Source organism: Trypanosoma cruzi, genomic scaffold (genome assembly GCF_000209065.1).
Source record: "Trypanosoma cruzi strain CL Brener 1047053516377 genomic scaffold, whole genome shotgun sequence".
Taxonomy (NCBI): Eukaryota; Euglenozoa; class Kinetoplastea; order Trypanosomatida; family Trypanosomatidae; genus Trypanosoma; species Trypanosoma cruzi.
The window spans coordinates 171,455-184,481 of record NW_001849500.1 but is presented as its reverse complement, the minus strand read 5'-3'; the positions used below and the strand labels follow the sequence as shown (position 1 = coordinate 184,481).

Below are 13,027 nucleotides of genomic sequence, written 5' to 3'. Positions count from 1 at the left end.
TTTTTGGTAAATCGTTACACCTCTTTCCGTCTGTGCCGTGTTCACTGTCATTGTGTGTCTCCGTGTCCCTTTTATTGTCTCTCTGCTGGCTGTGCTGCTGAAATGCCTCCATTTCTTCTAATTTCTTTCCTGCTAGAGGCACCGATGGTTTGCGACGACGATTGTTTGTGTTCCCCATTGCGAGGGCACGGGGGTGACTGGGCGCCGGCCTGCTGAGTGCACTCGGGGGGAGAAGATGGTGTGCGCCGTGCCTCACTGTGAGTGTGGGATGCCACTCGCCACGACCTGCTGTGAGGCGTGATGCCTATCCGTCGGGGAAGCGAGAAGTAAAGGACTGCGGCGTGTACTTGGATGCGTCACGTCCCTCTTGTTGCGGCCGTGGGTGTGCTGTGCCCATGGCCCTTCGTTGCGGTGCGGCGGGATTTTCCTACCCATGTCTTCACCCTTGTGAGTGGTGGAGTGAATGGAGAGAGGCTGTGTCTGTGCGTGTGTGCGAGGTGCCCGTGTAGGTTGTGATTTCCTCCATTATTATTTATTTGCCTCGGCTTTGTGTGATGGTCCTTTGGTTCTATTATGTGTGTTTTGCGATTGGCGGTAAATGAAGTGTGTGGACGAGCAGAAGACTATGAGCTTGTGAACGGAATGTTCGCGAGGAAGGCTGGCTGCCCAAATACATGTATATCCTGATTGAAAGAATTTTTTTATTTGGAATTTTTTCTGTTTTATGAATCTTTTAGAAGACCCCGATGGTAGCAATCAGGGAACCGATAACTTCTGGATGAGTTTTAATTGCTTTTGTTTCTGCCGTCCCACCCGCCCCCTTTGTGGTTCTTACCTTGCGGCGGGGTCTTGCGGCTGGAGGAGCCCAAAGTCTTCCACTTTGTAGGTTGTGAATACATACATACACACACACGCACAAACATATATATATATATATATGTACATGCACGTCCAATCCGAATGGAGCGATCAAGTTACGATAGTAGCCACCATAATGTGCATATATAAATATGCGCTCACTTGGTGTAAGCGCTCACCGAGGATTTGGCGAACTCCGTCCCCACACCATTCACCCCTTCTCATTCCGGTCTTGTGTGAATCCTATTGACATCTGCGGGGTCCGGTCAGTGGCCCAAGTGAATATTCTAGGAGCTTTTTGTGTGTGTGTGTGTTTTTGCTTTTGTCGTCACGGCAATTTGGCTTTTGTTTTTTTTGTGATTTATGTTTAAAATTTGGGGCGCTCTTGCCTGTGATGCTTGTGTTTTTTTTTTTTTTTTTTTTTCTTGAGTAAATTGAACAAAATGAAAGAACGCACCTTCTGTCCATGGTTTAAATAAAACAGAAAAGATTATTTACGTTCCATTTATTCTCTTTTATGCGTGGGCGAAGCCAAGTTCCTCCAGTTTTTCTAAGGTCAGTAACACATCTGATCGGAATCGCTACAACTCACGGCCGTGCAGCTCTCGTGAGCGCGCGCGTCAGGGCGTCTTGCGCGTAAGTGCTTAGACTGTGCGTCTCTTTTTGAATCATCATATCTTGCAGCTTCTGAAAGAATTCCGCGCTGCCGCTTCTCGTCGTCGTGCTTGCAAGACGAATAAACTGAAGAGAAAACACGTTCATCGCATGGCGCAGTTCTGCTCCGCTAAACCCCACCGTCCCTTTTATAAAGGCACAAACCAACGCCTGCTGTGATGCCACCTCATTTGCGGGAAACCACGCCGCCCACTCACCGTACACGGCGCGCTGCACCATGGAACGCCGGGCTGTCTCATCCGGAAGAGTCACCTCGACGAGCGTATCAAGACGCCCAGCGCGCAGCACCGCCTCGTCAAGCATTTCTTTGACATTCGTTGCACCAACGAAGAGTGTGAAGTGCTCCTCGTCCTCCTGAGCCTTGTCCAGCAGGTGCAAAAACTGGGTAACAAGCCGCATGTCGTGCGTTGAACCCAAGCAGCCTTGTGGCGCACGCCGCGTTCCAAATGCGGCCTGCAGTTCGTCGATAAACATCACGGAAGGACTGCGTTCACGTGCCGCATCAAAAAAACCGCGCAGTCTTCTCTCCGATTGGCCGACCTCGGCCTGAATCAGCTGCGGTAGGTCTATATAGATAAAGGAGGCGTTCAGCTCTGTGGCCATGGCACGTGCGAGCATTGTTTTCCCGGTGCCTGGAGGACCATAGAGCAGAACACCCGTGGAGGGTCGAATGCCAAAACGACGGTGTAACTTGGAGGAATGCAGCGGACGCAGAACAAGCCGGTGTAACGTTTCCTTGACGGACTCAAGCCCAGCAATATCTTGCCACCGTGTCTCCTGCACGTCAACATAACCAGCACTTTGGCGGTACTCCTGTGCCGCAATAGAGCCGCTTGTGCCGAATGCTCGAACTGCGCGAAGTGAAAAGATCGCTGCCACTGCTTCCGTCTCAGAGTCGGAATTGTGCGCTGCGTCGTCAACTGCCTCATCCTTGCGCACGGACATCTGGTTATAGTGTTCCGCTGGTGTTGCGTTATGCATGACATCCTCCATGTGCTCGACAATCTCCTTCAAACCCCTGTAAGGAATTCCTCCACTGCGTGCGGCAATCGCCCGACACCAAAGCAATGGATATTTGGTGTGAGTACGGAAGAACGCAAACCTTTCCTCTTCCAATGGTGTTTCCAACGGAACATATGCATCGAATAACTTTGCGCGGGCAAACGGATCAATATCTTCCCATGCGCCACTGAACAACGTCACAAAAAGCACCGTATTTAAATGCATAAGCCGGAGTTCATCTTTGTCAAAGAGCTCACGCCCGCGGATAATATCGTATAATTCAGCCAGAACGACCGGATGGTGCGGGGCAGTGGAGTGCGACTGCTCGGACGACGATCTGTCGCCACGTATCCACCCAGCGGCGTTATCCGAAGCGGTGATGAACAATTCCATGTGATCAAGCACAACAATCACAGCCGCGTCTCCATCCTCATCCCCAGAATGATGACTAACGGGGCAAGCCACAGCACCGCGAATTGAGTGACGAACGAATTCCCTGAGGGCTGTGCTTCCGTCTACATGCCGTCGCGAGAGAGATAAAGCAAGTTGTGGGGTGACAGCAAGCACACGTCGCCGACTTGTGGCACCGCGGGCACGCTGAAGCGCCCTGCACACAACATGGCTTTTTCCATTGCCAGATGGCCCACATAACAGCAACGACGCAGGCTGGGAGCAGTGAGGCCAGTGAAGAAGGACACCACAGAGAAGCTCCTCTGCAAACAAAAAGGATGAAATATGAGACGATTGCGGCTTCGTTAAAGATGTGAGTGCAAATTCAGTCGATATTCCATGCTGCATGTTGCCACCTTGCCAATGCCATTATCCATTGAATGAAAATAAAAATGAAAAAAAAAAAAAAAAAAAAAAAATATTCACCTCGACGCAGGAAAAGCAAACCCCAAATATACCCGAGTACTTGAGGCCCTGGCACACACACACACAAAAAAAAAAAATCCATCAATATTTCCTCATTCTTTTTTTTTCTCGTCTCTCATGAGAAACTACGCAGAAGGGAGAACAACAGCGCCGTCCTCTCTTTACACTCAGAGAAAATAATCGTGTCCCGCTCGTGCTCCTCACGCTCCATCATAAATTGTGAAGCTTCTTTACAAAGCATCAAATATGCGACATGAAAAGGCGCCGGTTGATTCCCCGAAGGGGATGTCGCCTCGCACAACGCCTTTTTCAAAGCAAAGTTTTCCTTCTGCACAGCGAACAACTCATCTTGCCGCTCATCAGAGAGCCTCTTCAGTTCATCGATCCGCTGTTCTAACGCGGTTACGTGTTCAAGATGCGAACGATACGCCTTCAAGTAATGAAATGGTACAGATACATCTGCCGCTAGTGGCATACTTAATGTTGCCGAGGAGGTCGGCCGCTGGTCGGCACACACCCGCTCAAGGTAGCGCACCTTTGTTTGCAGTTGCAGGTGAGAGCGCAACAACGCCTCTTCTTGTGAGGAAGTACGCACCGTCTGCACAGACGCCTCAACTGTTTCTGTTCCATAACGCGGATAATAACACCGGTGTTGATTCTGATGTTGCACCCCTTCTTGCGCCGCGGCAGGAGGAAGATCCGCATGGGACGATAAGTGACACACCTGCACGGAGGCTTCATTCATTAATTCCTGTTTTCTCTCCCCCCGTCGCAGGCTCCGCTTTCGGTCTGCAAAAAAGATTTCATTTCCTGATGCTGGAGGCATACAAAAAGGACCCAACGATAAATATTCTGTGGGCTGGCGGGCAGATGGTTTTGTGGGACCCTTCTGCAAATTCTTCGCTTGACCACGTTCTGCCGCGTCGGCTGCGTCTGCCAGTGGATGGATCGCCGCCTCATCGTCGATAGCACCTCCCCCAGCAGTAAGAGCAAGGGAGGCTGTGATCATGCTGGGTGCATGCTCAATCCACAGTGACTCCAGGCGGCGCAAGGGGTGATCCGCTGGCGGATCCCTCACCGTCAACGCCCTCCGCATGGTCTCCTCCGGTACATTCACACTGCGGATGTCATTTTCTTCTCCCAGCAACACTGCCTCAATGACATTTCCGCACCATTTCAGCAGAGAGTGAAAGGCCTCCCAGAGATTCCCAGTTCGAAGTCCCAAACCGTATGTCTCCCGCGCATGAAGGTACAACCCAGTAAAGTACAGCTGCACCACAAGATGAAGCGCCGCGGCTTGCGACTTCGCTGAACCCTCTTCGCAAGAATCGTGAATGTGAGGCAACGGAGGAAGACGCATAAAAAAGTTTTTGAATACAAATGTCAAAATGAAAGGGAATTCCGGCATTGCGTCCAACGCAATAAGTAAGTTGGGGATAATGTGTTCCGAGAAATTCACGGCCATCTCTCTCGCCGGCGAAACTTGCTCGCATACGGCATCCCAAGCCTCGCTAGTGTGCTCCATTATAAACCTCACAATGATCACTGCGCACATAGGCGACATTACCATCGGAAAGAAATTCTCGATCGTCTCATGGCTCTCAATGGCCAGTGATGATAAAGGTGACAAAAGAACCGGCTTTGTCACTGAACCACAGCAAAGACATGGTTCCATTGATGCAGGTGGAAGGCGTCGCAAAGTGCACTCAGCACAAATAGCAGCATGAACCAACGATATGTGAACGCCATTTCCAACGATCCCTCCAGGCGTGGGAGTTGAACGCAGCTCTGTGAATGTGTCAATAAAAAGATCCGCAATTTCCGATGGATTTCTACCACCACCACCACCACCACCAGAAGCAGCAGTTGCTGTCATACTTCGACAGGCAACATGATCAACAAGCAGCAAAACAGAAGGCGTTTGATGTATGAGCACCCAAACAAAACCCGCGCTTGAAATGCAAGCCTCCCCACGACCGTCACAATCAACCACCAAATCTGTTGTTGTCTTAGGTGATGGTGGCATAAGCTCCGTCTTCCTCGTCAAATTACGCCGGGTCGTCACGGCTGATCCTGGCTCCATCATCATCATTGTTGAGGAAAAGTTACACTTTGCACTTGTCGTCCCCTTCAGTGATGGCGGCCAGACGCCTCCCCACACCTCCGCGTCCCCCACAGTGACATTTTTTCCCCGCTCAAGGACGCGACATTCGTTGCCCGTCGCCGAGATGTAGGCCGTGCGCAACGCATACTCCATGGCGTTACAGTCACTCCACGAGGGAAAAATTATCGAAAGCCATATTCCGCAGGGCAAAAATGCACTTCGATCGTGTTTTTTCCATCCGTCACTCATCGCCACGTGAAATACCCTCGTGCATTTCAGGACATCGCTGGCCTGGTACCCAAGTAGTTGATTCCAGCGCACCACAAGTGTACCCGGAGATGTGCCACAGTTTGTTTCCAGCGGAAGTAACACAAGGGCATTGCGAATCACGGCAACGAGGCCCCGCAACGCTCCAATTGGTCTTCTGTCTGATGCGTGACAGGCGGTTGCATTGCAGGCCGCCTCTGACGATGCAAAAAAGGTGCAGTGACCAGCAATAAGGTATACTGCACGGCCGAGTGAGGGCGGACTGAGCGCCTCCAGCACCTCTCGCCTTTTCAACCACGTCATCATGCCTTTGCTAACGTTCCATGGGAACTCAAAAAGATGTGGCCTTTGGGCGGAAAGCACGCTGAGCACTTTGTCTCTCAGGAGTCCAACGGAAATCTTCACAACATCGCCCGCGTTGCTGCCGCCTCTGCAGTTGCGGCACCCTTCAGCCGTTACACAAGAGCTACTGCCGTCAACAACCCGCGGCAAATCCACGCGGACGGAACTCTCGTAGCCGAGAGGATAACGAGTTGACGGGTCTGCGATTTCAGACTCACTTTTCGCACTGCTACCGGTCGCAAAACACGCCTCCATCATCGCTGACGTTGGCAGCGGGCCCACTACCAAGTACCTCAGCTGGCCATCCATGTCGACACAGAGAGCCAACGAACGTAATCCCTCCAGCGGTTCCACGTGGGCGACGATGTCGCAGGATTGGACGGCCATAAATATGCGCGCCAGGCTCATATCGCTTTCTGTGAACACAAGAAGAAACATCTGTGAATTCCTCTCGGTGCAACAACTCTCCACGAGCGCCATGCCACCCTCAAAAGACACTTCACTGTTTCCCAAGAACTGAATCGTGGCCGGGGCACTTGCGACAACGGCAACATCCCCGAGCACCACGTCAGCCGGAAACAAGTCATGCCTTGCGTTGCTCCACAAGATGGATGCAGACACATTCAGCTGATCCATTGAAACGCCATAAAAACGCGCTGGTGCAATTAGATCGCCACACACACCCAACAACAACAACAAAAAAAGAAAAAAACCAACAAAAAAAAAAAAAAAAACAATGAAAAGCAGCAGATCCCCAGAAGTAAATAAATAAACCGAATGATTATTAAGAGCTCTCCCATTCTTCGACTAACAAAATCTTCTGGAGACAAGTAGTTCTGCATCGCCATTCTCTCATCCTGTTCCATCATCCAAGTTTTTATGCATGTTTGCGCCACACAAACAAAAATAACGCATGCAAATGCAACTAAGTATAATATATATGCTTTCTCACCTATATATCTTTTCCCTTCTCTTTTTTAAATTTATGCATCTGTTATTCATTCTATTCGTGTTTAGTATTTGGTATAAGTAAGTTCCGGAGCCGCATCCCTACATTCCGTGCACACCGCCCCAAGATCGTCATTCCACCATATCGGCTTTCGTTCATTACACACGGCACAGGGTTCAAACGCCTCAGTCTTCGGGGCTCTTTGCAGTCGAGGCGCAACATGGGTGTTGTACGCTTCCATGCGCAAGATGTCAATCAAATCCCCCTCCGCTCCAAGGTCAATTAACGGCGCACGCCGGAGAATAGCTTTCACATCGTGAGAATCGGCAACTTTGGCGTCAAGTCGCATGATTTCATACACTTCATTTGCAGCCGTCGCGGATTTAATGCGGAGGAGATCACTGCGAAAGTGCTCCACAATCGCAAGACAATATTTGATGAGAAACTTCACTCCGCCATCCATGAAAAGGTCCAGGAATAAAAAGAGATCTTTAAAATCAAGGACGTGGATGCAAAGACCAGTAAGAACCTTTTGAAGGTATGTGTCAGGCCACAACTTCAGCTCCTCAAGATGCTTCGCCACATCAGGAAACTTTCGCTTCATAAAGCCCTCCACAACCCAGGCAGTGGTCGAAAAGCCAACAGCCTCGGCCGCCCAGTGCCCCGGAATATGAACATTTGCCACATACCGAAGTACCGCGGCAGTTTCCTCCTCACTTAGAACCAGCAAACAAAGCCCAGCTAGGTAACTCATGGCTTGTCCATATGCGTTAAATTCATTATGCATAGCAGTAAGAAAATTCACAAATTTATTGCGGTGCTCAGGATGGAAAAAGGTACGGTCCGCATCTTTGATAATTACACGAATAGTCTCTTCATCCTCATCATCAACCTCCAGGTATTGGACAGGTTTCACGAAGAATTCAGCCTTCTTCACCCATTTCTCTAGTCTCTTGCGCAGGACATCGCGGTTCTCCTCAAGGAATCCCTTGTCAAGATTCAACAACGGACAGCGCCCCTCCACCTCCTCCCGCCAGAAAAGAGGCATGTCAAAAAGAGGCCCAGTGAAATGTGTGGCTTCGCAGTACTTTACCGCCCTTTCATTATTTGGTGTCTTTTTCTTCTCCTCCGTCGTCTTTTTCTGACCAAAGCCGCCAAATGTGGTAGAAACGGGGGCGGCCTCAGAGGATGAAGGCGCAGGCTGGGCTCCAAAACCAAAATTCACCGGGCCGGGTGGCGGTGCAGCGCTCGTGGTGCTGGTGAAACTAAAAAAGGACCCAAACGGTTTCGGCGCCTTCTCGGCACTGCTGGCATTGAAATTCTGTGGCTTGGACTCCGGGGTTGGCGGCCTCGTGTAGTAAACGGCCCAGACACCCTCGTCTTCCTTGCCAGACTGACTCTTGATTTCCCGTGCCCGCCTGTAGATGAGTTTCAGCTCGGCGTTAATGACCTCCGCGTTCTTTTCCACCCTCCCCACTTCCTCGAAGTAATCCGTCGGCAATGAGGGATATGATTGAGCAAACGAGGCCAACGCCGGCGCATATCCACCGAAACGCTCAAAACATTCCTTCGCATGCCCCAATTTAAGGCCTGTCACGGCGATAAAGTCTTCCAGCGGTCGCGGCTTATCGGCCACAAAATCCACTTTGCTCATTCCCCTCCTTCCTTTTTTTTCTTCCGTTTCTCTCCGTGTATCCCTCGTCCGCACCTTTAAAAATTTCCCTGCAGGACCCAACGGGAAGAAAGAGCATAAAAAATAAATCGCGCATGGCATCAAAATCAACAACAACAACAACAACAACAACAAAATAGATATCACCAAAACCAACAAAAATAAAAAAACAAAAACACACCCCGAAAAAAACAAAACAACAACAACAAAAAAAAAAAAAAAAAAAAAACTATAAACTTACACGATTCCCGGAAAAAGACACAGTCGGGTTCTCCTTGATGAGAAGTCCCAAAAAACCAAAAAGCTCGTTCACGTTTACTACATTTACGCAAAGAATATTCATAATCGACTGCAAACGAGAGTGCAAGTTGGCATATTCGCCCGTTCGAACCGATTTTCCTTCCAAGAAAGGCACCTGGAGAAAATTTTCTACAAGGACGGCGGCACTCGAAAAAGCCACAACATCCATTGACCAATGAGAAGGCATTTTTACATTCAATAGAAAACGAAGCACCGAGGCGGTTTCCTCCTCAGTTAGAACCAGCATAAAAAGTCCAGACAGGAAACTCATGGACTGCTCATATATCTCAAGTTCATTGTACATGGCGGCAAGAAAAGCCACAAATTTATTGCGGTGGTCAGGATGGACAAAAGTTTTATTCGCATCGTTGATAATCAAACGGACCGTCTTCTCGTCCAGATCATGAGCGTCAAGATACCGAACAGCACCCCGATGCAACACCGCCGTAGATACCCACTGTTCCAACTTTTCGCGCAAGGCAAATCTACTGCGCTCAAAAACCTCTTTGTCAAAATAAATAAAAAACGCTTCTCCCCCCATCTCCGCCTCCCAAAAAGTAGGCATTTCAAAAAACGGTCCAGTGAAGTGAGAAGGCTCACGGTATCGTACATTTCTCAAGCACTTTTTAGGCAATGCGGCAAAACGAGATTCCGTGGATAATGTAGGATAGGTGTAGTACACAGCCCAGACCCTTTCCACATTTTCCCCCAACTGATTCCTAATCCACCGTGCCCGCCTGTAGATGAGTTCCAACTCTTTGTTGATTCGAGACTTAGTTGCCCTCAGAACTTGACGTCGATCAAAGTAATTCTTTGGCAATGAGGGATATGATTGAGCAAAAGAGGCCAACGCCGGCGCATATCCACCGAAACGCTCAAAACACTTCTTTGCATGCCAAAACTTAAGGCCTGTCACGGCGATAAAGTCTTCCAGCGGTCGCGGCTTATCGGCCACAAAATCCACTTTGCTCATTCCCTTGTATTCTCTACAGCGCCTGATACTACAATCCTCGGGGAGGTATGAAAAAGATCGACATAACATTTTGATACACACATATGCAGAGAATAAAGAGGAAATGGGGGGAGAAAAATGCATGTACAAACGCAAAATGACATTGGAATAAACCCCTTTCAACGACGCGCACAGCAACAACAAATACACGCAAAGGGAAAATAGAAGGAAAAAGAAAGAGGGATAGGAGAACGCATTTCTACGAGGGTCTTCCCTCTCCTCGTCTTCCCAACTTTTCTTCGCCGATTTACATGCTAATTCATTCGGTAAACCCTTTTCTTTTTGTCTCGTTTACATGAGTCAACTATTGGCACGGAAGAAAATGTCTCCCACGCCGTCATACATGTCAGGGGGCAACACTGCACGCATACATACACACTCACCGCAAGAAGAAACCAGACAACTTCTCGCAAAAGCTCTAACACATAATAAGGCGCTGAATCTCTTTGACTGGCAAACGACGCGCGGTCCAATCCTCCAGCCCTGGGGAATAATAAAATTTGTAGACAAGGCTCTCCACCTCGCTATCGGTCAGTGAAAAATTCATTCGATCTTTCAGGGTTCGCCTGAAATCCTCAACGCTGAGATGACCGTCGTATGTGCTGTTTGAGGTTATCCTGAATGCCCGAATAAGAAGAATCCGACGGGCTTCGCTTTTCGAGATTAACTTCCGCAGAGCCTCATCCGCTTCCCTCGTTGCCGTCCTGCTCGCCTCAAGGTTTCGGAACGAGCGGAGAGGACCCTTTTCGATGCTTCTAAAAGTTTCATTCTTTGGAACAAAATCGGAAACAAACTGCAGCAGCAAAAGATTTTCCGTAAGTTCCGATAAATTGACAATTCCGTCATTGTCCTGATCCAGCCTTGCCATAACACGATCCAGTTCGGCTGCGTCCAGTCGAGTGCCACACTCCAGAAAGAGTCCCTTCACATCTTCCTTGTTCAATCCATCCACCGTGGATTTAAAACATCGGAAGACATCGGTCACACTTGAGAAGCGCTGAAGAATGACATTTCGCACACGATGAACGAGTTCCTGGGTGCGGAAATAGTCCTCATCCATGAGAGGCATTCCCATCGCAATGTATCGCTTGGTTCGCTCATCCATCTCGATGAGCTCATAAGTCACCCCCGCCAGTTTCACTCTGGCCCCCACACACAGTTTTCCAGGCTCATTTATCTCAGGGACAACGGCACGGGCAAAGCATTTTCCACCAACATGCCCGCTATTTGCCACAACAAGCTCAAAAAGCGATACCGTATCGTCGGCGAGGTAGTAGCAAAAGACAAACATTCGACCTTCATCTTCTGGGCTTGGATTCACACGTCGAGCGGCGAAACGGAACACATCGTTTGTATAGCGAGTAAGTTTGAGGCGATCCTTATGACTGGAATGATCCTCAAATACCATCGTCGACGCGCCCTGGACACCCTTTATACTAGGCAATTGCGTTGTCGTTGGCGGCGGTGATTTCGGCTTGGGGGCAAGTATATCTGCTTCCGTTGGTGGTTTTGGAAAAGACGGCTGCGCAATGCCTTTCGCCTCGTAGTAAGCCCGTGTGTAGTTGTCACAGTCAAAAATGTAGAATTCTCTTGAGAATAAATTGATCTTTGTTCCTGTCCGCAAATCTTCCTCGGAGATATACACAACAAGGGCTCCGAGCGGATGATTGAGTGTTTCTGTATCTCGCAGCGCTGCCTTGGGATCTTTAGGAATAAGGGTGCGCCGAATGAAGACAGAGATAGGATCACGCCCATCGTTCCTCGCATGTTCCAGCATGACAGAAACAGTTTGGTCTGCAATGTAATACTGCAATCTAAAAAGTCGCTGCTCCCAGACCGCGGAAAAACGTAGTACCTCCCGGTCGTGCTCGAAGAAGTTGCGGGCTTTAATGCGCTCCTCTGGCGAAAGAAGAGTGGCATGGGCTCCGGTGGCATTTGCCGCCGCAATTTCCATGTTGCGTCGCAACGTGGCATGCAGTTCATCCATGGGGGCCTTTACAACCTTGACGCTGGCCTCGAACGCATCCTCCGGGTAGCCAAGGGGTTCAGGCTGAGGTACCTCCATCGCCGCGCAAAAGTCACGCGTGGCTGCATCACAATCAACAAGCGTGTACTCCACCCCTCTTACCTGAATGGTGGATCCGATGTAAAAAGAGAAAAAGTCCACACCATCGATTTTGCAACGGGAGACAATTGTGCCGCCAGGAAGACCACTGTTGGCGACAGCAGGGGTCTCTACCACGACAAGGGTTCCGTCGCAGAGGTAGAAGTGAATCTTCACCTTCCGAACACGCATTCGCTCCACCATGCTCTCATCCACGCGCTCCATGTAGTACGCAAAGAAGCGAAGAACTTTATCGTCCATCGAGTTCCATGCCGGGAACTTTGCAAAAATCTTGGCGCGACTCAAACCACCGCACTCCCCTCCCTCGCCGTCATCACCGTCCCTCCGACGGATCGGACGAGCATCGAGCACGGCTCTGGTGCCGTCATGGATGCTGCAGTATTGCCGTCGCGAGTGGTTCGGCGGGTGGTGAAGCTCAGGGAAGCTGAACCCCGGCAGCTTCGGCAGGGCGTTGTACACCGTCTTCTCGTTCATTGGAATGCACACACACACACACAAACAAAATCTCCCTTTCTCACTATTCAAACCGAGTACGACAAGAGAACCCGAACAACAACAACAACAAAAAAAAAAAAAAAAAAAAAAAAGAAGAAAAAAAAAAGTTAAACGTATAAAAAGAAATTAAGTGAAAAGACAACAGGGGAAGAAAAGTCATGCCAATGCAAAATTCCTCATCTTCGTCAGCTCACATTTCCAACAGCAACAAAACCAAAAAAAAAAAAAAAAAGAAACAACCCTTCCCCGTCATATTTAGTCACCTCTCAGAAACAAAAAAAAAAAAAAAAAAGATTAAAAACATGACGGTTTCCTTTGCCCGACGCATATACATCACGAGCGGCGGAGTC

At 49.4% G+C, this 13,027-nt stretch overlaps 5 protein-coding genes across 5 annotated transcripts, besides 12 other annotated features; all 5 read right to left on the bottom strand.

Annotated features, from left to right (window-relative positions):
• Nucleotides 1-5: part of a sequence feature (A-rich) that runs on past the window's edge.
• Nucleotides 1-11,024: part of a sequence feature (heterozygous, Esmeraldo-like haplotype) that runs on past the window's edge.
• Nucleotides 628-888: a mobile genetic element.
• Nucleotides 894-939: a microsatellite.
• Nucleotides 1,262-1,285: a microsatellite.
• Tc00.1047053506251.50 (ATPase, putative) lies at nucleotides 1,447-3,333 on the bottom strand (the record flags this gene model as incomplete). The annotated part of the gene is made up of 1 exon (XM_808580.1): nucleotides 1,447-3,333. The coding sequence occupies one exon, from the start codon at nucleotides 3,331-3,333 to the stop codon at nucleotides 1,447-1,449; it is 1,887 nt and encodes a 628-aa protein (XP_813673.1).
• Nucleotides 3,369-3,404: a microsatellite.
• Nucleotides 3,527-6,760, bottom strand: Tc00.1047053506251.40 (uncharacterized protein; the record flags this gene model as incomplete). Its single annotated transcript, XM_808579.1, has 1 exon — nucleotides 3,527-6,760. The coding sequence occupies one exon, from the start codon at nucleotides 6,758-6,760 to the stop codon at nucleotides 3,527-3,529; it is 3,234 nt and encodes a 1,077-aa protein (XP_813672.1).
• Nucleotides 5,246-5,267: a microsatellite.
• Nucleotides 6,822-6,858: a microsatellite.
• On the bottom strand, nucleotides 7,138-8,727 carry Tc00.1047053506251.30 (hypothetical protein, conserved; the record flags this gene model as incomplete). The annotated part of the gene is made up of 1 exon (XM_808578.1): nucleotides 7,138-8,727. The coding sequence occupies one exon, from the start codon at nucleotides 8,725-8,727 to the stop codon at nucleotides 7,138-7,140; it is 1,590 nt and encodes a 529-aa protein (XP_813671.1).
• Nucleotides 8,854-8,954: a microsatellite.
• On the bottom strand, nucleotides 8,975-10,018 carry Tc00.1047053506251.20 (hypothetical protein, conserved; the record flags this gene model as incomplete). Its single annotated transcript, XM_808577.1, has 1 exon — nucleotides 8,975-10,018. The coding sequence occupies one exon, from the start codon at nucleotides 10,016-10,018 to the stop codon at nucleotides 8,975-8,977; it is 1,044 nt and encodes a 347-aa protein (XP_813670.1).
• On the bottom strand, nucleotides 10,476-12,656 carry Tc00.1047053506251.10 (hypothetical protein, conserved; the record flags this gene model as incomplete). Its single annotated transcript, XM_808576.1, has 1 exon — nucleotides 10,476-12,656. The coding sequence occupies one exon, from the start codon at nucleotides 12,654-12,656 to the stop codon at nucleotides 10,476-10,478; it is 2,181 nt and encodes a 726-aa protein (XP_813669.1).
• Nucleotides 11,025-11,424: a sequence feature (areas merged during assembly that could not be assigned to a particular haplotype. This can correspond to areas where the two haplotypes were merged or to regions with more than two copies in the genome that were merged during assembly.).
• Nucleotides 11,425-13,027: a sequence feature (heterozygous, Esmeraldo-like haplotype).
• Nucleotides 12,746-12,783: a microsatellite.